The 25,741-nt window shown below is 36.5% G+C and overlaps 1 protein-coding gene across 2 annotated transcripts in view; it reads right to left on the minus strand.

Moving 5' to 3' along the window:
- Nucleotides 1–1,834: 1,834 nt before the first annotated feature.
- The window catches only part of LOC149425694 (uncharacterized), a 124,689-nt gene continuing 100,782 nt past the window's right edge, over nucleotides 1,835–25,741 (minus strand). For both annotated transcript variants that reach the window (XM_089644459.1, XM_089644452.1), the window contains 3 exons: nucleotides 11,952–12,037; nucleotides 3,853–4,222; nucleotides 1,835–2,428 (listed from right to left, as the gene is read on the minus strand). In XM_089644459.1, the coding sequence (XP_089500585.1) occupies nucleotides 2,263–2,428; nucleotides 3,853–4,222; nucleotides 11,952–12,037 (622 nt within the window). In that variant the 3' untranslated portion in view covers nucleotides 1,835–2,262. The remainder of the gene's footprint in view (nucleotides 2,429–3,852; nucleotides 4,223–11,951; nucleotides 12,038–25,741) is intronic.

Consider the following 25,741-nt stretch of genomic DNA (forward strand, 5'->3'; position numbering starts at 1 on the left):
ATTTTTTTTTCTGTTGTGTTCTATACTAATTAAATACTTACATATTTTAATTCTTTTGTCCAGTACATAAATGTATTGCTGAGGAACACGTAGAATATGAACTTTGTGTTTAGTATATTTACATAGATATTGAAATAATGACAGTACCGGCAAGGAAGGGTTAAGAGATCAATAATATGCAGTTATGTATTATGATAGCAAGAAATAATAACTTCAAAGTCTTTCATAATAATAATTAATTGTTATCATTTTGACACACAAGCGTAGCACAAGAAAATGGAATAAATTGATCACAAGCTAATGGTACGACCAGCAAATTCACCACTACGTAATTTTACAAATCATCAAACTTTTTAATTTTTTCCACTTTTTGAGTATATTTTAATCTCTTATTTGATCATTGCTGAAATTATGAACATCAACCAATTCTTTGTATTTTTTTTCACTCAATGTTCAATACGTAATATAAATAGCAAGTGTATCAATAAAATAGATATATCTTGCATTTGAACACTTCTCTTTATGTTCCACAAGCTTTCTAGTGAGTTCTCGTGCATAAGAGGGGTGTTATCAATTCTAACGAGTGCATCTTCCGCTTGATACGCTCTTAGTGCATAAGAGGGGTGTTATCAACTCCTTTCTTTATTAATGCCAAGGCACTAACTAACAGGGCCTCAATCGGAAGATGCACTCGTTAGAATTGATAACTCCCCACTTATGCACTAACAGCGCCTCAAGCGGAACATCCACTCGTTAGAATTGATAACTCCCCTCTTATGCACTAACAGCGCCTCAAGCGGAACATGCACTCGTTAGAATTGATAACTCCCCTCTTATGCACTAACAGCGCCTCAAGCGGAACATGCACTCGTTAGAATTGATAACTCCCCTCTTATGCACTTACAGCGCCTCAAGCGGAACATGCACTCGTTAGAATTGATAACTCCCCTCTTATGCACTAACAGCGCCTCAAGCGGAACATGCACTCGTTAGAATTGATAACTCCCCTCTTATGCACTAACAGCGCCTCAAGCGGAACATGCACTCGTTAGAATTGATAACTCCCCACTTATGCTCTAACAGCGCCTCAAGCGGAACATGCACTCGTTAGAATTGATAACTCCCCTCTTATGCACTAACAGCGCCTCAAGCGGAACATGCACTCGTTAGAATTGATAACTCCCCACTTATGCACTAACAGCGCCTCAAGCGGAACATGCACTCGTTAGAATTGATAACTCCCCTCTTATGCACTAACAGCGCCTCAAGCGGAACATGCACTCGTTAGAATTGATAACTCCCCACTTATGCACTAACAGCGCCTCAAGCGGAACATGCACTCGTTAGAATTGATAACTCCCCACTTATGCACTAACAGCGCCTCAAGCGGAACATGCACTCGTTAGAATTGATAACTCCCCACTTATGCACTAACAGCGCCTCAAGCGGAACATGCACTCGTTAGAATTGATAACTCCCCACTTATGCACTAACAGCGCCTCAAGCGGAACATGCACTCGTTAGAATTGATAACTCCCCACTTATGCACTAACAGCGCCTCAAGCGGAACATGCACTCGTTAGAATTGATAACTCCCCTCTTATGCACTAACAGCGCCTCAAGCGGAACATGCACTCGTTAGAATTGATAACTCCCCTCTTATGCACTAACAGCGCCTCAAGCGGAACATGCACTCGTTAGAATTGATAACTCCCCACTTATGCACTAACAGCGCCTCAAGCGGAACATGCACTCGTTAGAATTGATAACTCCCCTCTTATGCACTAACAGCGCCTCAAGCGGAACATGCACTCGTTAGAATTGATAACTCCCCACTTATGCACTAACAGCGCCTCAAGCGGAACATGCACTCGTTAGAATTGATAACTCCCCTCTTATGCACTAACAGCGCCTCAAGCGGAACATGCACTCGTTAGAATTGATAACTCCCCTCTTATGCACTAACAGCGCCTCAAGCGGAATAGGCACTGGTTAGAATTGAAAACATCCCTCTTATGCACTAACAGCGCCTCAAGAGGAAAATGTAAGAAGTTATTTTTAAACAAGATCGGTGACTATTTTATCGTCAAGTCTTCAAGTCAAATCGCTATCCAGGATTTTAAAAGTGTTACAAAAGTTGGGCGTCCATTTGTTCAGAAGGTCTACCTTAGGTAGATTCCAAATATTCAAAAACCACAATATTAGTGTACTATCAATAATGTCTCACTTTGTTTAGATTTCTATTGAGCTTAAACAAATCATTCAAACGAGCGTGCTGAGTTCGTGAGGGTCCTGCACGTGGTTGTGACTGAGATCAAGTGTGGCGGGGGGGATGGGTGGACTGGGGGGGCTGGCGGAGGCCCGGGGGGGCCGTGGGGGACGCCCCCCTCCCATGTCCCCCGGGGTCGGGGGGGTGCTGGTTGGCGGCCTGGAAAAGAAAAAGATTTTTAAAATATAGATAGATTGTTGCTTGCATTACAGAGGTTTGGTTATTTACAAAATGCGTACACAATGCATTTTGATTTCTAGCTCTCTACCTACAGCGTGATGTTAAACTGAAATGTAAATCAATTTTATGAAGGGTAGGTATGAACAACAAAACACTTATTAGTATTCATTTTTGTGATAATGATTGCATAGGTGAATTACTTTTACAATATATATATATATATATATAATTATTTATGATAGCTGTTTTGAAGGGTTTTAAGATCTGGATAGTGGTTAAGATATAATTTTTTCTGCCTACCAGTATAACTTGAGTCTCCCATTGAAAATTCAGTTGGCGGTAAATGAAAAATAAACAACATAAAGAGCTTTGATGTCGAAAAAAAAGAAATATCATGTACCTACAATTCCAAACTAGCACATTTTGAGTAAGTACCAAAAAGATGCCATTTCAATGATGGAATTTATTATTGTGTATGCCACTTGTATGGCAATCGAAGAATTGCAGAACTTTCATTTTTATTTCACACGTGTATTCAATATTTTTAAAGTGAAACATTTAGGACACAAATTCCACAGTTTTTTTATTGTTACGGCATTATTTATTGTCATCAACTTTTATTTGCAGACTTTATTTTAATTTCAAGTTTTTCTTTTATTAAAGAAAAATTTAAAATAAAAAACAATTTCAGCGTTATGTTTGTATTGAGTGTGCTTGTGGCAAAGGCAGCCATTGTATTTAATATTGTGATGGTTATGTGTTTACAAAAAAATAAACAAAAAATCGGGAAGTCCAAAAAAGGCAGGCAATAAATAAGTTGCAACAACAAATTGAAAGAAAATTTGAGTTGTGGAAAAAAATAAAAAACACAACCGGAAATTTTTTGGAAAACGCAAAAACTGTGTGGTCCTTCCATACAATAAGAATATACCTTTTATTGTAATTTCGTTGCCTACTAAAGATCAAAATATTAGTATTACATTTATTTTCAATTTACTTAGGTACCTTTTTGTGAAATTTATTTTTTTAGTATTTCAGCAGAAATTTCAAGAGCGTGTTTTTCACCCCCACAACTCATTTATAAGCATTGAATGTGAAAATATATTAATTTTCTTCTGACGCCCTCTCCAATTCAATACTTTAACCCAATTAGGACTAAGAAGAAACTATATGAATGAAATATTATAGATATTTATATAATGTAAATATCATCACACCTTATTAAATAGACACTAATAAAAAATAAAATAAAAAATAAAATAAAAATTTAAAAGATATGAGCCTCTTTGAAGTTTTTTTTATTTGATATTGATTAATAACACTTTCCAAAGAAGGTCGCAGACTCATAATGTAGGTACCTTGCAATTTTTATTCCAAACAATATTATAGAAATTAATTTTTACCTGATGATGTAAGGACCCTGATGGGGAATAATTGTGATGGGATGATGACTGTATGCCGTCCCTCCCGTCGTGTTATGATAGCTGATATTAGTCCCGTGCGTCGTATTTCCTGGTGATATGTGTCCATTGGCTGTCAGATAACCATTAGCGTTCATCTGCGGCGTGCCCATGTTCTGCGTACTGTTCATGATAGGCTGGTCCAGCTGCGACTGCGAGTGCATTGCTTTCACTGCATTGGTTTTCTCCTTCTGCCAGACGAACACGTTGTGAACCATCGCGCAGCCGCAGAATATGATGCCCAGACCGATGAACACGCTCGTTACGATGGCTGGTGTTGAGTGGAATTGGATGAATGTGTACAGTATGATTCCTGTAAAAAAGAAAGTACCATATTAGCATTGAAATATTATAAGTGTTTCAATTTATTAATTATTTTAAAATTGCTATTTGTATTACCTACTTGGAGCAATATTAAATATTATGACTCCTGTATGTTGCACTGCAATTTAAATTCTAACATGAATTTTTTAATATGTGAACACATGATCAATGATTTGTAAGAAAAAATATTTCAATAATTCATGGAATTTCAATAACAAATAAGTCAGAAGAGATGTGAGAGATCTTTTGTTAGAGTGTGAAACTAAGATAGCTTTATCGAAAAGATTCCAACGTGCTGGAGCTTATGAAATAATTCCAATAAATGTTTTAAAATATCTCTTCAAATTGCCATGCGGGTGGGTGTATGCAAATTTGGCCAAATAAGGTCAAGTGGATAATCAAGGAGAAGAAACAGGGTTTTTATTAAAATCACGTCAGGTAACACTTTTAACAAAGTATATACAAATAATTTCTTAATTTGAAAAGTGTTGTTTGTTTGTGTTACGATATTTCAACTCGCTGAGAATTCAAGCTTTGTGGCTCAGTTTTTTATTTAAAAGAGAATGTAGAGGGTGATACATATTAATAAAATTATCTATGCCTGCGTTAACGCAATAGTGGCTTCCCTGATCGCATAGGTACCTAAGTTTGTAAATCTGTAGAATGAATAGAAAGAACCACCTCAAAACTTTACTCCAAACCCCAAGCAACGCCGGAGGTACACGTCATATATTAAAAACTTTACTCCAAACCCCAAGCAACGCCGGAGGTACACGTCATATATTAAAAACTTTACTCCAAACCCCAAGCAACGCCGGAGGTACACGTCATATATTAAAAACTTTACTCCAAACCCCAAGCAACGCCGGAGGTACACGTCATATATTAAAAACTTTACTCCAAACCCCAAGCAACGCCGGAGGTACACGTCATATATTAAAAACTTTACTCCAAACCCCAAGCAACGCCGGAGGTACACGTCATATATTAAAAATAATATTTTTGCTCCATAAGTACGTGGAAAGATCCACACGGTTTATACATACCGCTACATACTTTGAATGAATCACCATTACGTGTTCTATTTGGCAGCCACCTCTGTTCTGGAGCCCCAAAATACTTGATCACACTTGTTCCCCTGTTTTAACAAACGGATCGCAATCTCTAGAGTACAAGTTTCAGGTAGGAATACTGTCCTGGTTCTACCGGTATTTCAATGGAAGATACTCCTCAATTTGTCCGCATTTATACTTGGCTCGAACAGGTGGTTTTTACGGCTCATTCTTGAGCTTAAAGTTTGGCTGTGGAAAGATTTTCGTATTTTCTCTCTTCTATAACATTGGTATCTTCAAGACCCATGTTCACAACATCATCTTCTCAAACCGACCCTCCACACAGCATCCCCAAAGATGACAAGGGCACTGAGGGAAATTATTTTCCTCGAGGCCACCTGTGTGGAAATAATGTTAAAAAAATACTTGTATGTTTATCTATGTTAAAATTTGGGTTTAGTATAATTATAAATAAACTAAATTATTCCATGTAGCTGTGATGATACAAGTTTGGGCTATTGCAGGATCGTGTTTTGATAGGCGCGAGCAATTGCGCCTTAAAATTCGAGTTCAGGTTAGCTGCAAAGCTAAGAAGTAGTGTAGATTGCTTGATTGGTTAGGATCGTGTTTGTGTAGGTGGGAGCTATTGCGCCTTAAAATTCGAGTTCTAGTTTGCTGCGTTGCTTAGAAGTAGTGCAGATTGCAGGATCATGTTTTGATAGGCGCGAGCAATTGCGCCTTTAAATTCGAGTTCTGGTTTGCTGCTTAGCTTAGAAGTAGTGCAGATTGCAGGATCATGTTTTGATAGGCGCGAGCAATTGCGCCTTTAAATTCGATTTCAGGTTTGCTGCTTAGCTTAGAAGTAGTGCAGATTGCAGGATCATGTTTTGATAGGCGCGAGCAATTGCGCCTTTAAATTCGAGTTCAGGTTAGCTGCAAAGCTAAGAAGTAGTGTAGATTGCTTGATTGGTTAGGATCGTGTTTTTGTAGGCGGGAGCTATTGCGCCTTAAAATTCGAGTTCTGGTTTGTTACTTAGCTTAGAAGTAGTGCAGATTGCAGGATCATGTTTTGATAAGCGCGAGCAATTGCGCCTTTAAATTCGAGTTCAGGTTAGCTGCAAAGCTAAGAAGTAGTGTAGATTGTTTAATTGGTTAGGATCGTGTTTTTGTAGGCGGGAGCTATTGCGCCTTAAAATTCGAGTTCTGGTTTGCTGCGTTGCTTAGAAGTAGTGCAGATTGCAGGATCATGTTTTGATAGGCGCGAGCAATTGCGCCTTTAAATTCGAGTTCTGGTTTGCTGCTTAGCTTAGAAGTAGTGCAGATTGCAGGATCATGTTTTGATAGGCGCGAGCAATTGCGCCTTTAAATTCGAGTTCAGGTTTGCTGCTTAGCTTAGAAGTAGTGCAGATTGCAGGGTCATGTTTTGATAGGCGCGAGCAATTGCGCCTTTAAATTCGAGTTCAGGTTAGCTGCAAAGCTAAGAAGTAGTGCAGATTGCAGGATCATGTTTTGATAGGCGCGAGCAATTGCGCCTTTAAATTCGAGTTCTGGTTTGCTGCTTAGCTTAGAAGTAGTGCAGATTGCAGGATCATGTTTTGATAGGCGCGAGCAATTGCGCCTTTAAATTCGAGTTCTGGTTTGCTGCTTAGCTTAGAAGTAGTGCAGATTGCAGGATCATGTTTTGATAGGCGCGAGCAATTGCGCCTTAAAATTCGAGTTCTGGTTTGCTGCTTAGCTTAGAAGTAGTGCAGATTGCAGGATCATGTTTTGATAGGCGCGAGCAATTGCGCCTTAAAATTCGAGTTCTGGTTTGTTACTTAGCTTAGAAGTAGTGCAGATTGCAGGATCATGTTTTGATAGGCGCGAGCAATTGCGCCTTTAAATTCGAGTTCAGGTTAGCTGCAAAGCTAAGAAGTAGTGTAGATTGCTTGATTGGTTAGGATCGTGTTTTTGTAGGCGGGAGCTATTGCGCCTTAAAATTCGAGTTCTGGTTTGTTACTTAGCTTAGAAGTAGTGCAGATTGCAGGATAATGTTTTGATAGGCGCGAGCAATTGCGCCTTTAAATTCGAGTTCAGGTTAGCTGCAAAGCTAAGAAGTAGTGTAGATTGCTTGATTGGTTAGGATCGTGTTTTTGTAGGCGGGAGCTTTGCGCCTTAAAATTCAAGTTCTGGTTTGCTGCTTAGCTTAGAAGTAGTGCAGATTGCAGGATCATGTTTTGATAGGGGCGAGCAATTGCGCCTTTAAATTCGAGTTCTGGTTTGCTGCTTAGCTTAGAAGTAGTGCAGATTGCAGGATCATGTTTTATAGGCGCGAGCAATTGCGCCTTTAAATTCGAGTTCAGGTTAGCTGCAAAGCTAAGAAGTAGTGTAGATTGCTTGATTGGTTAGGATCATGTGTTTGTAGGCGGGAGCTATTGCGCCTTAAAATTCGAGATCTGGTTTGCTGCTTAGCTTAGAAGTAGTGCAGATTGCAGGATCATGTTTTGATAGGCGCGAGCAATTGCGCCTTTAAATTCGAGTTCTGGTTTGTTACTTAGCTTAGAAGTAGTGCAGATTGCAGGATCATGTTTTGATAAGCGCGAGCAATTGCGCCTTTAAATTCGAGTTCAGGTTAGCTGCAAAGCTAAGAAGTAGTGTAGATTGTTTAATTGGTTAGGATCGTGTTTTTGTAGGCGGGAGCTATTGCGCCTTAAAATTCGAGTTCTGGTTTGCTGCGTTGCTTAGAAGTAGTGCAGATTGCAGGATCATGTTTTGATAGGCGCGAGCAATTGCGCCTTTAAATTCGAGTTCTGGTTTGCTGCTTAGCTTAGAAGTAGTGCAGATTGCAGGATCATGTTTTGATAGGCGCGAGCAATTGCGCCTTTAAATTCGAGTTCAGGTTTGCTGCTTAGCTTAGAAGTAGTGCAGATTGCAGGGTCATGTTTTGATAGGCGCGAGCAATTGCGCCTTTAAATTCGAGTTCAGGTTAGCTGCAAAGCTAAGAAGTAGTGTAGATTGCTTGATTGGTTAGGATCGTGTTTTTGTAGGCGGGAGCTATTGCGCCTTAAAATTCGAGTTCTGGTTTGTTACTTAGCTTAGAAGTAGTGCAGATTGCAGGATCATGTTTTGATAAGCGCGAGCAATTGCGCCTTTAAATTCGAGTTCAGGTTAGCTGCAAAGCTAAGAAGTAGTGTAGATTGTTTAATTGGTTAGGATCGTGTTTTTGTAGGCGGGAGCTATTGCGCCTTAAAATTCGAGTTCTGGTTTGCTGCGTTGCTTAGAAGTAGTGCAGATTGCAGGATCATGTTTTGATAGGCGCGAGCAATTGCGCCTTTAAATTCGAGTTCTGGTTTGCTGCTTAGCTTAGAAGTAGTGCAGATTGCAGGATCATGTTTTGATAGGCGCGAGCAATTGCGCCTTTAAATTCGAGTTCAGGTTAGCTGCAAAGCTAAGAAGTAGTGTAGATTGCTTGATTGGTTAGGATCGTGTTTTTGTAGGCGGGAGCTATTGCGCCTTAAAATTCGAGTTCTGGTTTGTTACTTAGCTTAGAAGTAGTGCAGATTGCAGGATCATGTTTTGATAGGCGCGAGCAATTGCGCCTTTAAATTCGAGTTCTGGTTTTCTGCTTAGCTTAGAAGTAGTGCAGATTGCAGGATCATGTTTTGATAGGCGCGAGCAATTGCGCCTTTCAATTCGAGTTCTGGTTTGCTGCTTAGCTTAGAAGTAGTGCAGATTGCAGGATCATGTTTTGATAGGCGCGAGCAATTGCGCCTTAAAATTCGAGTTCTGGTTTGTTACTTAGCTTAGAAGTAGTGCAGATTGCAGGATCATGTTTTGATAGGCGCGAGCAATTGCGCCTTAAAATTCGAGTTCTGGTTTGTTACTTAGCTTAGAAGTAGTGCAGATTGCAGGATCATGTTTTGATAGGCGCGAGCAATTGCGCCTTTAAATTCGAGTTCTGGTTAGCTGCAAAGCTAAGAAGTAGTGTAGATTGCTTGATTGGTTAGGATCGTGTGTTTGTAGGCGGGAGCTATTGCGCCTTAAAATTCGAGATCTGGTTTGCTGCTTAGCTTAAAAGTAGTGCAGATTGCAGGATCATGTTTTGATAGGCGCGAGCAATTGCGCCTTAAAATTCGAGTTCTGGTTTCCTTCTTAGCTTAGAAGTTGTCCAGATTGCAGGATCATGTTTTGATAGGCGCGAGCAATTGCGCCTTTAAATTCGAGTTCAGGTTAGCTGCAAAGCTAAGAAGTAGTGTAGATTGCTTGATTGGTTAGGATCGTGTTTTTGTAGGCGGGAGCTATTGCGCCTTAAAATTCGAGATCTGGTTTGCTGCTTAGCTTAGAAGTAGTGCAGATTGCAGGATCATGTTTTGATAGGCGCGAGCAATTGCGCCTTAAAATTCGAGATCTGGTTTGCTGCTTAGCTTAGAAGTAGTCCAGATTGCAGGATCATGTTTTGATAGGCGCGAGCAATTGCGCCTTTAAATTCGAGTTCAGGTTAGCTGCAAAGCTAAGAAGTAGTGTAGATTGCTTGGTTGGTTAGGATCGTGTTTTTGTAGGCGGGAGCTATTGCGCCTTAAAATTCGAGTTCTGGTTTGCTGCTTAGCTTAGAAGTAGTGCAGATTGCAGGATCATGTTTTCGTAGGCGCGTGCAATTGCGCCTTTAAATTCGAGTTCTGGTTTGCTGCTTAGCTTTAAAGTAGTGCAGACTGGTGAATTATCTATAGCAACTATCCCAATAAACATAATAAAGAAATGTGTTTAAGAAAAAACCACTTTATTTTCAACCCCTATCATTCTGCCCTATAAACGGTTAAGGGGTGGGAAATGGTGAAGAGGGTGGTTTTACAAAATCTAATTTACACAGTCACCTTCATTTTATTTTGAAAGTTAAGTGTGCAACATTAATATCGGATTAAAACTGTAGATTTTAATTTAAAAAAAAACAAAGCTTCGCCGCCACTGAAACTCTTCTTAATATACTATGTAGATAAAAGATTTTTTCAACAAGCTGTAAACAGAAAAAAATATATGTTGTAGTCCCATTTTAGACAAGTCCCCTTTCAACGTACGTTCCATCCCCTCTCCACACTTTTCACTAATTACTAGTCACGCCCACAACCCCACTTCAAGTAATTTATTATGTTTACTCATTGTTTTGTAATGTTAAGTTAGTATATATTTTGCCCTGAGGTAGGAACGGTTGTTCCGAAACCGGCCGGCGTTTATTAAAAAATAAATGTTTTTTGTATAGTGATTCAAACAAAGTTAAATTGTTTCATTTTTTTTAATTTCAGGAGTAAGTACTGTATAAAATTGCAATAACGTGTTTCCTAGCAATTTAATTTAAGCTTGCTGATCGGCAGAAAAAATCATTATTACAAATTGCAACTGATGTTAGCTCCTTTAAAATAGCCCCAGGTGAATAATAGGCGATATAATTGACTCAGTGTTACATACGTAATTACTGAACATCATGCAATGTCTTGGAAGCAGGATGTGTATTTATAAAAATTATATTAAAAGTATCTCGCATTTTTATTGAAGTAATTATTTTATGAAGAGTTTAAAGGTTTGTAATATTAGTACATTGTACTATTATTGTACACTGCCAATGGAAACGTATGGCGAGCGATATGCTGAAATAGGCCAAGCCACGAGAATATAGCGCGCTTATAGCGTGGTCTGTCACAGGTAAAACACACCAAGACAAATGTTTGATCCAGTTTTAGTATGTCCGCTACGTGATAATAACTAGGCGACATGTTAAGCCATAGTTGGACATTCAAGAAAAGCTCTAATTTATTATAGTCACTCTTAATTTCATACACTTTATTCAGCGCTTTTTCACTCTTACTATTATTATGTCCGTCAAAATGCCCCAGCTGCATTAATAACAGTAAATAGTCCCAGGGCCCAGGGCCCAGCCATATTTGAACATTCATAAAAAACAAAAAAATATATATTTTCAGTCAAAATAACTGCCTTTTGACTGCAAATCGGATGGACAATACTAGCCACCAACACCAGCACCATATTCCATCGAGCCTTTGATGGACAGATCTGACCGGTCTCTACATTATTAAAAAATCCTCATTTATAATAAAATATTTATACATGAATCCATGGATAAAATCCTAAAAATTGTCAAAGTGGATGGTTACAAATTGGCGGGATATTTTTCGTTGACAGTTAAAAAAATATTTATATATTTTTACTGTACAAACAGAATAAAAAATGAAGTGACAGCTTTCTTACTAATTCCATATATATACAATAGAAAAATGTTTTATTAAATTATTATCGAATTCTTTCAAAATTATGGACGTTTGAATGTTACAGTAAGTTTTTTGACATTTTCTGTTTAATATTAAAAATTATTCATTAGAAATATCTGTGTTTATTTCAAATACAAAAATCTGACAGATAATTTAATATAGTTTGTAAAACAGTATTTGTTTTTATGACGACTTAAAAAATAATAAATATATAGCACATTTAAAATAACTCTGAAACATTCCGAAATTCCATGAAAAATTTCACCGTCGCCGTCGTTGGGACTAGTAGGTAAACATATTAAAGCCAGATTAAGAAACGAATCCGTCGTCCTGGAAAGCGAGTTTTGGTCATTGATGGGTTAATGATTATGTGAAAATGTCAACTTTTTAATTATAAAGTTTTTCTTACCAGTTAGGAACACAGGAATTGATATGAAGAAACCTCCAACTGCACAAACTCTGGTTACAGCTGACTTTTGAAGATATTTGTTAGTTCTGAAAGAAATTAAACAATTATTATTAGAAGTCCTTCTTAGATTTTTTTATTTAAATTATTATTTTGTTGAAGTTAAAAATGTAAGGTTAATATATGAGTTAGGTTAGGCTAAAAGTTGGGTTATTATAGGTTAGGTTGGATTATTGTAGTTGAGATTGGGTTGTCAAAGGTAAGGTTAAGTTGGGTTAGGTTAGGTTAGGTTAAGTTGGATTATTATAGGTTAGGTTAGGGGATATAGGTTAGGTTTCGTTAGGTTGGATTATTATAGGTTAGGTTAGGTTGGGTTATTATAGGTGAGGTAAGGATATAGGTTAGGTTAGGTTAGGTTGGATTATTATTGGTTAGGTTAGGTTGGGCTAGGTTAGGATGTAGGTTAGGTTAGGTAAGATTATTATAGGTCAGGTTAGGTTAGGTTAGGTTGGGTTATTATAGGTTAGGTTAAATACAATAATAATGATATTAATACCTAAATAAATAATTTATGCTTTTTAAGTAGGTACAATAGTAAAGTAAATACAACGAAAGCGAATTTTCATTTTACGTAATTAAAAATTAAAATGCTAAAATTAAAAAATTCCCAAATGCAGTCAGATTCCTTTTATAGTAATTAAGGTAAATCAGAAGATTTTATTAAAAAATATTTCGTATTATCCGTGTACAGCGATTGCGAATATTTACCTAGAAAAACACAATAAAAGTACTCACATAAAAATAAAGAAATGGTGTGACAGTTTTGTGGCCAGGAGAAAAATAAAACAAAAACACCTAATGTAAGTTCGAAAAATAAAAACTTAAAAAAAAAAAAAAAATTAAAAAAATAGGAATTATTTTTATAATTTTTAATACTTCTTGTATATATTTATTAAAAATTAAAGTTATTGTAAAGACTATTATAAGGCACTATTAAAAACATGTTTAAAGTGCAAGATAAAAATATCCACATCAATACGTTTTTGATTATAATGATTTTAAGTTCTTGATCAGGAAGAATTTTGCCTTCAATTTATTAATTTTAAAAACATTACAAAAATGTTCATTTCAATGCGTTTTTAAATAAATTTATTATGAAAATTTTCTATGTATACATATATTATGTAGACAGTGGGTAGTATAGATATCAACTATACTAGTAATAACAATAACAGAGCTTGCCTTTTAAAGGCAGCTTCATTGATGCCAAAAATGTCGATATCCGATATGTTCAAGAGCATTGCTTCCCCCACCGACATGACCATTGGCAAGTTAGTCCTGCAGGCTGGGAGATAGAACAGTCTAAGCTGTCGGTGACCAAGATAACCATCGCGAACATACACATGAATGATTTACATGAAGGCCATCAAATCTCCATTTCAAACCATCTACGAATCAGTCTGAAGAAATGTATCGCAATGTGTACATCCCTTCTGACCCGTAGATGGTTCATTCCTAGCACACCCAAAAGAAAGTACGCCCCAAAGTTTAAGGTCAGACTTACGGAATTCAATACTTCGTTTGTGTGAAAGCACTATGAAACAATAAAATACATGTAGAGAAATCTCAGGAATTTATTCTGAACTCTCTAAAACATGAGAGAATACTTTACCTGTTGTGGACTCCAAATTACAGACCCACTTTCAAGTCTACTCCTTACTAAGGAATTGAATAAAACTATGAGAACCTGAATATCTCTGAAATTCTTTGCAGTGGGTATAACAAAGCCCAGCATTCTCAATGAAGTGCTACAAACCATCTCAATACGAGCATGAAATGTTAGCCAACTATTAAACATGATTCCAAGATCCTTCATGGGGGAGACCGGTAATACCAGGTATGACTCGCCCTAGTGAATGACATAATTAAACATTTATAAACATTCAACTCAATCCGATTCCATTTACTCCAGTCAACAATTCTATTAATACCTTACTGTAGTTGATTGCAGTCTACTAAAGTTTGTATTTCTAAGAAAAGTTTTAGGTCGTCAGAAAGGAGAAGAAACCTAGAGTGCAGAATTACTTCTGAAATATCGTTAATAAACACGGAAGAGGAGTGGGCCCAAATTAGTACCTTGGGGTACTGCTGATAGTACGCAATTGTATAGATTGGAATAGTCCATGAGACACAAACTGTTTCCTGTCTGCGAGATAGCTTTAGAGTCGTTGAAGCAATTTCAATATGAAACAATGACTTGTCTCTAGTTTAGGGACTAGCTGGACACTGCCACTTTGTTTAAGTCAGTCATATCCGCAATGACATTTTTTAGAGTTTTATGGGGCTGACACACTTCACCTATACTCTCGTGGCTTGGCCTATTTCAACGATACGTGGGCGAACGATATGCTGAAATAGGCTAAGCCACGAGATTATAGCGTGGTCTGAAACAGGCATTAAGTTCATGATGTTTTATAGAGCTGAACCTATATTAGTTCACAGAGACAACTTTGGATCAACTAGACATTTTGAATCTCCAAAAAACGATGTTTCGATACATCCTAATGTGCACGAACAATTATTATACGAAAATTTACCTAGGTAGGCACCTAACTAGTTATGCGTAATCTAACCTAACCTAACCATTTGATATTTTATACATGGCCATGTTGTTTGGCTAAGCAAACCAATAAATTCAGCATCAAAGCTGCGTGGATTTAGTCACGCCAAGGGAATTGCGACAAAAAAAATTGCAAAAGGAATATATTGACCACCTACCACGACCAATTTTATGGCATGGATATTTTTTCCCACCAATATAGATTTATATTAAACATAAATTAAACTGCAATTTGTATGTACCCGAACAAAGAAATGCGCATTGAGAAAAAAAATATCTCTGGCGTTGTTTTTATTATTTAAATCACGGTTTTTGCAAAATTGACGATTCCTGTCTGTCCTTAAATTAAAGAGCAATTTGTAATAAGGAATAACAAATGAGAAGTGATCAATTCTTTCTGTCAAAGAGGAATTCCGTAAATGGAATGCTAAAAAAATGTCCATGGTATTATATTTTCCCGCCTTTTAATGAAAGCCACGCGGATGGCGGAGTGCGCCGACGCACCGGCTCACCTTGCCGCCAAAACAGACTACAAAAAGGGGATTAAAAAAAGAAGACCAAAAAAGAGTTGGGTCCGTGCCTGAATGGACCGCGAGGTATACCGCGAAGGGACTCCCAACCCAATTTTACAATGGTTCGATTGTAATAAGATTATTACTACACAAAATGTAATACCTAACTATGAAACTTTTGGGTTTGTATTGTCCTTTAGGTCCACTTGTTTCGCAGAAATTCACGTGTGACAAAGTCATCAAATGGCCATTCAGCGCCATTTTGTTTTTTTTGTCAGTTGAAATGTTCTCGTTAAATATCGATTTTAAGTCAGCTTTAGAACCAAATGTGATCAGCTTGTCAGTTTGTTATAATTTGATGGAAAACAAAAACGCACCTAGAATCGAAGTTTAACAGGGACCTTTCAAAAGTGAAAACACAAAAAATGACGCTGAATGGCCATTTGATGACAATGTTACATTTGAATTTCTGCGAAACAACTGGGTCTTAGTCGTTTAGGGGATTTTTTTTATCTTTTGAGGGTTGAAATATAATAGTGACAGAAAGAATAAGCTAGGTTTTATTTACATCGATTTTGGAAAAATCCACCCAAATGTATTTTAAACACAGTGTTTTTACAAAAGGACAATTCATAATTAACATTTACAAACCTAAAGTTGTATTATTTCTAGGTGAAATACAAAAAAAATGCCGCTAAATGGCTATTTGATGATTTTATCACGTGTGAATTTCTGTTTATTACAATATATACAGACCCATTGAAGAAATCTCAAAGCGGCAAGCTAAAAGTCAATTGAAGTACCTACTTTCAATTTCGTACTTTTAGTACTAATAAACTGCCATGCGTCGCGTAAGGTCGTGTGCTACTTCTAAGTAAATTGCATTAAAAAGTGCCAAAATGCCCTCGTGTGTGATGACAACATATTTTCATTACTCGGCAAACACTAGTAAAAGCCAAGAAATAAGATTTCATTCGTAAATTATTTTATTATTTAAAAAAATACAATTATGCCGATGTTTCTCGAAGATTTTCAGCGCCATTACAGAAAGAGAGACAGCGAACATAGCAACACATAAGTACAATAAGGACAACCTATTAGCAGTAGTCTCATTTAGTATTTCGTGTTCGTCTTATAGTGTAAGCGAGTAAGCATATCTTGTTATCTCAGTCACCCCCGTGATGTAGAATGTAGTATTCGACGCAAACACGAAAACGCCGGCTGCTATATTTTATGTTATATATTTGTATTCCTGTTAAAAACGGGACTGGAGGCCTTAAACGAATGAATTGACAGAGTTCCTAAACTTTCACGATGTCACGTGTTTTTAAAAAACCTAATATTTTCGCATTTCGTCATTATATATTATATATAATAGCAGGATAAATGTATTAGCGTGAACACGTGGTCCGTTATATTCTGAATATTTTATTAGGAATTGGCTTTCGATCATGTTTTTAACAGGAATACGAATAATTTGAAGACATTTTTTCAATAAATTAGCAATATTTAATATCGGTAAGTTTTCTCCGTGCACCGGAGAGTAACTTAACGAACGTACATAATATCTATCATAGTGAACTTTAATAAATCAGCCAAACTCATTTTTCTCCGTGAAAAAACCCTTACAAGATAAGTCGTGTGATACCATTACTAAAAATGACTAAAATACCAGTGTAATTATTTGCGACCTGCGTTTTAGCGCCTCTGGAGTGCGAGGATTTTAAGCTATTCAGGATCTGTGAATGCTTTGAGGTTCAAAATTTACACAAGATGTTTGCATTATTCATTATTCTAGGTCGTTGATATTTTCGTTAAATCGACCATCAAAAATTATGAATAGAGACAGGCTCTGTTTGAATAGAATGAAGGCTCTATCGTAAGTGGAAATTTAACGTTCGTATATGATTTATTGCAAATGATTCCATCATTTTACTATGCACACACACTACTAAAGTAGAGAATAGAAGACACCCTCAACTATCAAGGCGTCAGTATAATATATATTATGCACGTATGTAGGTACCTGTATTGTATTGGAGGTTATATCCCTTTAATTATTTATTATTATATATAAGTTCCAAGTCATTAGAGTTGTAAATACTCGTAAGTTACAAATTTCTGCAAGTGAGTTACTAGCGCAGACACGGGAAAAATAACAGGATGTTGTAATTACAGGATTTGTGAAGTTGAAAGTATTTAATATAAAATATTGATTCAGGATTTTTAAAGCCTTTTAAAAATCAGTACCTATTGTCAATTTTCTTTACCAGAAATATATTTATGATATATATATTCCTTTCGAATGAACACCGTTGTAAACTAGAAAAATTGAAACAAAATAAACAAATTAGACATATAAAATAATTAATCAATAAAAATAAAATACCTTTCTGATTAAAGGTTGGTTGGTCGCTGAATTCACACAATCAGTTCTAATTTTGAAAATTTGAGAGCATTCATTGAACCAGAGTTACAGACGCAAAACCGACATTAGTATTTTTGAATACGTTGTAAGGCGTTGATTTTATTTCATATATGATCAATTTATAACATGCAATCGAGGTGATATACATTGATTAATATAGCTACTAACACAAACGATGCCATAACATAAATGCAATCGAGGTGATATATATTGATTAACATAGATACTAACACAAACGATGTCGTAACATATATTCAATCGAGGTGATATACATTGATTGACATAGGTACTAACACAAACGATGTCGTAACATATATTCAATCGAGGTGATATACATTGATTGACATAGGTACTAACACAAACGATGTCGTAACATATATGCAATCGAGGTGATATACATTGATTGACATAGATACTAACACAAACGATGTCGTAACATATATTCAATCGAGGTGATATACATTGATTGACATAGGTACTAACACAAACGATGCCATAACATAAATGCAATCGAGGTGATATATATTGATTAACATAGATACTAACACAAACGATGTCGTAACATATATTCAATCGAGGTGATATACATTGATTGACATAGGTACTAACACAAACGATATCGTAACATATATGCAATCGAGGTGATATACATTGATTAATATACTAAAACAAATGACGCTGCAACATGATCAGTATATTTATTAATATTATTAATAATTTGAAGATTCCAAAGCTGTTAGAAGAACAATAATAATAGTTATTTGAAAAGTTACATACTTGTTTATTAATTCGTAGAATACGTAACCACCATTTGTCAAATTTTTCAGAAGGCGAAAAAAACCTAGCAGTAAAAAAATTACAGGTTATTTATTATGTTTAGAATATACCATATTTTTCTGAATTTATTTTCTATCACTAAGCATTTGTAATTTAAGTCTTTCAAGTTTAAAAAGTTACCAACTTTACTTAATTCTGGATATTGGGGCTATAAACATTTAACTAATTTGTGTTTAAAAACAATGTTGATTTTATACGAATTTACGAGTTTAATTTACTATCTGAAGCGGACTAATTTTAACACCAAAAGGCATTAAAATCTTTTTTCAAGAAAAACTGAGTTACGGAGGCTACGAATCAAGCCGACGATATAAGAAACCTAGAGACAACGCTTATATGGGAAAATAATGAAATTGTAATTCTATGACTGACGGAAACATTTGAGGGAATTTTAAAACATGATATCTCAAAAAAAAACAAAGTTTACAGGGGAAAGCGATCTGCATAAATTGAAGATTGATGCAACAAAAATGGTATTAAGAGATATAAATGGATGGTGCTCTATTAATTGCACATTTCTGAATGAGATACAAGTCCTTTTAACCGCATTATCAAAAGCTTAATCCGCTTGGAATTTAGTTGTTTGATCTGTCAACGAATTCGGTTTCACACTAATTTATAGTCCCTAGCAAACAACCAACTAATTCTGTAAAGCCGTTAACAGTCAATAACAAAGGAGGTTAAAAAAATTCCGTTCTGGATTTAGCCATTTCGGTTTTGTTTTCCGTAGACAAAATAAGACATAAGTCCTCGTATTCATGCGGCTTTTGGATTATACACACTACACAACGGCATAATATTTGTATAAGGGAGAACGTACATATATTACAACATAAGAACACGATGATACTTGTGAGTGTGAATTATATAGGAGCTTATTCTCTACGTGTGCAGATAATGGACCAGTTTAACATAACAGAAGCAGATGAAATTGTTTAAAAGGAATATGAAACATGTCTCAATACGTGAGGAGTTGTGTTTCCCCGCATGTTACACGCCACTGAAAAACTAATAAACAATTGATTACTTGCATATCACGCTCTTTTTAAAGAACTAGCTCTGGCCCGTGAACAATCACCTTTATCATTAATTTAAATATATATGTATATACAAATACATAAACAAAATTCCACAGCCGAAAAACGAACCCCGATCAACTGCTTGGAACAACTGCAACTATGCTAACCATTACACATATTTTAAGAGCGGCCGGTATAAAATAATTTGATTTACTGAAAAAAGGACGGGTTGTTTCGGAGAATTTGAACAATTCATCAAATTTCATCGTTCATTTTCGGGTTCTGTGAAAGTCTTATTCAAAGTTCTGTTATTATATCATTATAGGCTAGTTGCTTGACCGAACTGAAATAAAAACAAAACTTGAAAAATCTTTCACATAACCTGAAAATGAACGTTGAAATTTGATGAATTGTTCAAATTCTCCGACACAACCCGTCTTATCATGTATTTTTGAATTTTAGAATGTTAAATATGCTCAATTTTCTTTTAGCGACCTTCTTGAAGTCAACCTTTTTAATTAATATCATTATATTAATATTTCTGAAATTAATATCACCCGTTTTAAAGTGGCCTATCATAGTGGTTACCAATTAAAATTAGATTTTTACATCCCGAGGGGTGTAGTTTTACCGCGCCAGCGCGCGCCAGGGCTCCGGGCAAACCTTATAGTCCAGTCAGCCTGTGTTTTTATATGTAACTAAATAGTATAAAGCTAATTTTTTCCCCATCGACTACTACTATTTAGACAAGTGTTTAGAAAAAAGTCCCCGCCCCTACCCCCCTTGCTTCCCCCCCTGTGCCCCCCCAAACATGAAAAGTGTAAGGGTTTCGTAAATCGCGTCTATCTCAATTATTAAACAACATATCGGATTGAAATTTTTTTTATTCTCTTTGTTGTAACATTTTCTACAAAAAAAGTTCAGTTAACTTTCGTCTTAACTTTTACCGTTTGTTTGTAATTCGTATGATAAGGTAAAAATTTGTATATTTTTTGGCACATAATTTTATATTTTGTCACAGAACTTTTCAGGCCGACATTTTATGAAAAAATATTTCCTACAAAAGTTGTAGCCCCTATTATTACCTTTAAAATGATATAAAATAGTACTTACTTTGTTGGAGATCCAACGAGATTATCATGGCGGGTTCGGTCGAGGTGGGGCCGGCCGGCGCGGCGTTGCAATGCAGATATTGTTGTATAGTGATAGTGTTTTTTATCTTCAAGGTACACTATTGCATTTTCCATAAATAAAACTAATCGAGTCTCGGTGAAACCTAAATTCCCCACTTTTTAAATTTGTTTCAAATAATAATAAGTCCTTGTATACAGCGAAAATAGGTATTTTAAATAGTTTTTGGTTTGAAAATGCATGTAATATTTTTTAAAGATGTTATTTTAGAACAAAATAATTGCGGTATCTTAATTTGATCATATCCTAAACTTCCATGAGAGGTTCTTCATTTTCCTCGACTTCAACCAAAGTTACATTGCTGCATGATCCACCACAGTTCCCGCACATTTCTGTGCAATCAAGTGATGCTTTAAAGCAGCTACAATTATTTTTGCAAGCCTTTTTGCAGTTGCAGGAAACTAAGTTTATAACTTCTTCAGGTGCCGGTGGTTTTTTTGAGTGCACTGGGTACAGCATGTTGTCTGTTAAAATCCATCCCCAGTCCGTAGCGCTGATTTCCTTATCTCCAATCCATTTTTGAATCTGATAGTATGTTCGATAGGCGTGTTGTTCAGCAGCATCAGATGTTGGAGGGAGGGACGCCATTTTAAATTTGGATTTTAATGACATTTTTGCAACAGCTTTAAGGTACATTGAATATCTACTGTCATTCAGACTTGCAGACCTTGTGCATCCATATAGTTTCAAGACAAAAGCCTCTCCTACCTCTTTGAGAATATTTTTGTCTGCCTGTTTTTCATAAAACTGTAAAACTTTTGTGCGGAGATCATTTGATGAACTTAGCAATTTGTACGCGTTAATTTTGCCTTTGCCGAATAAATAAAATGTGGTATCACATCCTGTGATAGCATGCAAAAATAATACCACATCCTTCATATCACCAATCTCTTCACGAATCTTGCTGATGTCATACGTTGATGGTGTGCCAGAGGGTTTGTGAAAGAATAGTTGCACATTTTGACACTGTGGTAGCCCTAACAATAGAACGAAAAGATCAGTATCCTGTCCGACAAAAACTACAGGCCTCCCACTTTGAATCTGGGAGACATCTATTGCTCTTCCGACCACTTTAGTATCTACATCTTCCTCCGCCACAATGGTTGGAATGTTTGCTTCATTAAGCTTCTGAGAGAGCTGTTCAATAAGCTGGCTTTTGTTTTTTGGATTTGCCAAAAATTCATTTTGCTTCACAGAGCATTCCATATTAACGTTGAATTTCATTTCTAGAGATGTTTTTTTACTTCTCCGCATATGTTCGACCCCTTTTGTGGTGGGATAGTCAGGATACCCATCAAACACAACATGACAATCTTTCCCATACCGTTTCATTACAGTATCAACATACTTCTCTATGATGCTGCTATATGTTACTTTGTCAGGCCAAATAACACTGTGCAAAAGATACCCTCCATCTACTACATATATTTTTGGGGGCAAATTTTTAAAAACTTCGTTGCTAACTGTCCACTTTTCAAATATTTTCATAAGACTTGATTTAGTTCCCTTTCTTATCATTTTATTGTTTTCAAATAAAGACAAAGGGTATGGGCTAAGTTCATAGTTGAAGTATTGTTTGAGATTATTTGTTCCTTGAGACATACATATAACCCTATTAAACAGCTGATCAGGATTAATTGGCACTTCTTCAGATCTCACATTTATACCACTTACCACTTTATTAATATCTTGCAAGTCCCTTTCTCTTCTACTGCATCTAAGTTCAGTGTGCTGTTCGTTAAACTGAGTCAAGCAGCCAGAGAACTTCTCGAAAGCCTCACAAATTTGTAGGGATGCAGGAGCGCAAGCAATGAACTTGGTTAGCGTCCTCTCGCTTAATCCTCGTCCATGAGTAAGGCCACCTATGGATTTTGATGATCGCATTAATGTCTGCTCTATGGTCATGTCCGTCCAGATACCGGTAAAAAATCCATCTGTACGCCGAACTGTAAAAAAACCTTTATTGACGAACCTTTCGAAGTCTTCATTTGACATCTTCAATTGTAGACTCAACATTTGTTGTAAGTATATATGTGCGGATTTGGCGTAGAGCAAATGTCCAGCAGCATGGAAATACGGTATCATTTGTTTGACTGTATTAATGTGCAAATTCCAATCGCCGATTCTCTCTGCCAGAATAAAATCTAGAGCCAAATTCACCAATTTAAACTCTTGTAGCCACAGTTTTGAAGTTCTACTAGTTTTAACCAAATCTTCATACACTTCTTCTAGTCTTGTCATTATTTCATTTGTTTTACACTCACTCATGGCGTCTTCAACAGTTGTTTGTTTGTTAATTGTTTGGATATGAATATCATTAAAGTCGTTTGTAATCATTTCTTTAAGAGATGAACATTCCTCGAATAGCAGTAACATCAAAGCTGCCTGAGTCATCATGTGAGCTCTATAAGACCTTGCGTAAGCATGTCCTGACATAAGGTGAGGAATCGTTGATTTTCCATAAACAGAGGTCCACATTTCTTCGATTCCACTACCTTCCATAAACTTTCCTAAGCAACCAAGGAAACTCATTAGAAGATGGAATCCGCCTAGTCTGACGATTACTCCAGATATTTCACTTTCTGTAGAAGAACTTGCAACAATGTCTACTGCTTTCAGGAAAAGTGGTCGGTCAAAAGTGACAATACACGGCTGGCCAGCTAACTTGCTCTCTTTAGAAGCGTAACTAAGGGCAGAATAAATAGCAGTCGGATTTCCTGGATCTATGTTTATAAAAGGCAAAGCCAGTACATAAGATGGTTCAATGTTTTGTCTACCATCGTAACAGTTTCGCATGTATGCAGACCATCCAGGTAGTGAAACTGGCACAAAAGCAAAACTACATAACCAAAGCATGTTACGAGCTGAGACTAAGCATTGAGTGGGCATATTTTCAGAAATGTTTTCTATTGTTAAAGACTTTAAGCCACTTTTCGCCTTTTTAGTATACATTAAAACTGGGACATTGAATTTACCTTCAAAGTCGCATGTCTTAACACGTGGAACTCGGACATCACTCGACACAGCTGTTTTTGGAGTTACGCACTGTATGCCTCCGAGAGCGTGAAATGTGTCTTTACCGTCAAGAGTTCTTAAGTTGATATCAATATTGTCAAATACAAATTGGAAAAAAATCCTTTCCTCAATTTGGGGCCCACCTGCTTTTAACAGCGATTGTAAGTACATTTCTGTCTCATAGTATGACGTTGAACATCCCAGAGATGAACAAATGTCTATTAAATGTTTAGAGCCATACCGTCTAGATAAGTATAATCCAAAAGCAGACTGGACAGGTGATTGAAAAGACCTAGGCCTACACAGTTTTAATATCATGTGATTTATGGTAGTCCTCTTTCGTTTTACGTCCATACTTTCGTCTGAAGTTTGCCTTCTTCTCTTCGTTAGATCGTTTAAAAACAAATCTAGAAGTTGTGGAACAACATCTTTCCCGCCTGACCTTATATCTTCAACACTGGGGTAAGTCGAGTCATCATACACTTGATTTTGAATTTCTTGTCTTATCAAAGCTGCTGCTGTAGAAACGATTCTCCTAATCTCATCATCTTTATTGCTTTTCTTTTGAGAGTACCAAGTTTCAGACAAAACCTTGCCCGCCCCATCTCTTAAACAAACGATGGAGGATTTATGTTTTATGTTTGTAATAAGAAGTCTTTCACCAAAGTGCCTAAGTAATAGAGTTTTGAAGTAGTTAATTTCATAAACCTGGTCTCTGCCTGACACACTTTTCATCAATTGCAAAAGGTCAGAAATACTATGCTGGCAATCATCGTTTTCCTCAATGAAATCACAAACTTTTATGAATGATTCTTTTAATAAATCGTCAACTGGTCTACCACGACCTGCTTACGTACTGGATGATTGAGTGGGTTGTTTCGAAAACCTAGCATAACAGTCGGAATGATAACGCCCCTCAGCAGCTACGAGGTCTACAACTCCTTCTAGCCTGGACCTAACCAAATCACCCCAATCATCATTCCTATTTTCAATATATTTAGATATAGTTTGTTTTATAGTTAAAGTATGAACTAAATGGACCGCTTTCCTATATTCTGTTGGAGTCTTTATATTTACCACCGCATCCATTCCACAAAATAAGCAATTCACTTTTAAATTAAACTTCTGAGAATTAGACCTACATTTTATAGGCGCACTGTTTGATTCAAAATCTTCAACGTTTTTGGAGCTCGCTATGTAAGCTTTTATTGAACTACTGCGGGTATACACTTTACGGCATTCTTTGTGTATACTGACTGTCGGAAGAGTTTCGAATTTACACTGTAGGCCGTCCTTCCTTTGAAGGCTAGATTCGATTAAAGTTTTAATCCCCTTAGAAGTAACTGTAACATTTTGACTTACAGATAAAGGTTCATTGCAAATAACACATGACTCGCCCTCCATTTTGGTTCACAAAAACAAACACAAACCGTAAAACACAAACCATAAAACACAATCACTGCGAAACACGGACTCTCGCGACGCGACCCTTTCTGTCTGGCGGGTTTCCGTAACTGACCTATTTATGGCCTTGACATCAGTCACTCTGCATGCAACAACTCGAAACCCCCTCCTCGAGGCCAGTACACTCTGATGTCACATCCCGACTTTCACGGTTGATATTTGGCGTTTTCTAGCCATAAAGTACACATTAAAATATATCATTTTAAAGGTAATAACAGGGGCTACAACTTTTGTAGGAAATATTTTTTCATAAAATGTCGGCCTGAAAAGTTCTGTGACAAAATATAAAATTATGTGCCAAAAAATATACAAATTTTTACCTTATCATACGAATTACAAACAAACGGTAAAAGTTACGACGAAAGTTAACTGAACTTTTTTTGTAGAAAATGTTACAACAAAGAGAATAAAAAAAATTTCAATCCGATATGTTGTTTAATAATTGAGATAGACGCGATTTACGAAACCCTTACACTTTTCATGTTTGGGGGGGCACAGGGGGGGAAGCAAGGGGGGTAGGGGCGGGGACTTTTTTCTAAACACTTGTCTAAATGGTAGTAGTCGATGGGGAAAAAATTAGCTTTATACTATTTAGTTGGTCTAAATGGTGTTCTACGACACAGGCTGACTGGACTATTATGTGTGCCGCCGGCTGTAGCCCGTGGCATTCCGAGCTAAAATAATAGTCATAATGGCCGCATCCGAGG

Source organism: Hesperophylax consimilis, chromosome 2, assembly GCF_061612785.1.
Source record: "Hesperophylax consimilis isolate HC1 chromosome 2, BYU_Hcon_1.0, whole genome shotgun sequence".
NCBI classification, from domain to species: Eukaryota; Metazoa; Arthropoda; class Insecta; order Trichoptera; family Limnephilidae; genus Hesperophylax; species Hesperophylax consimilis.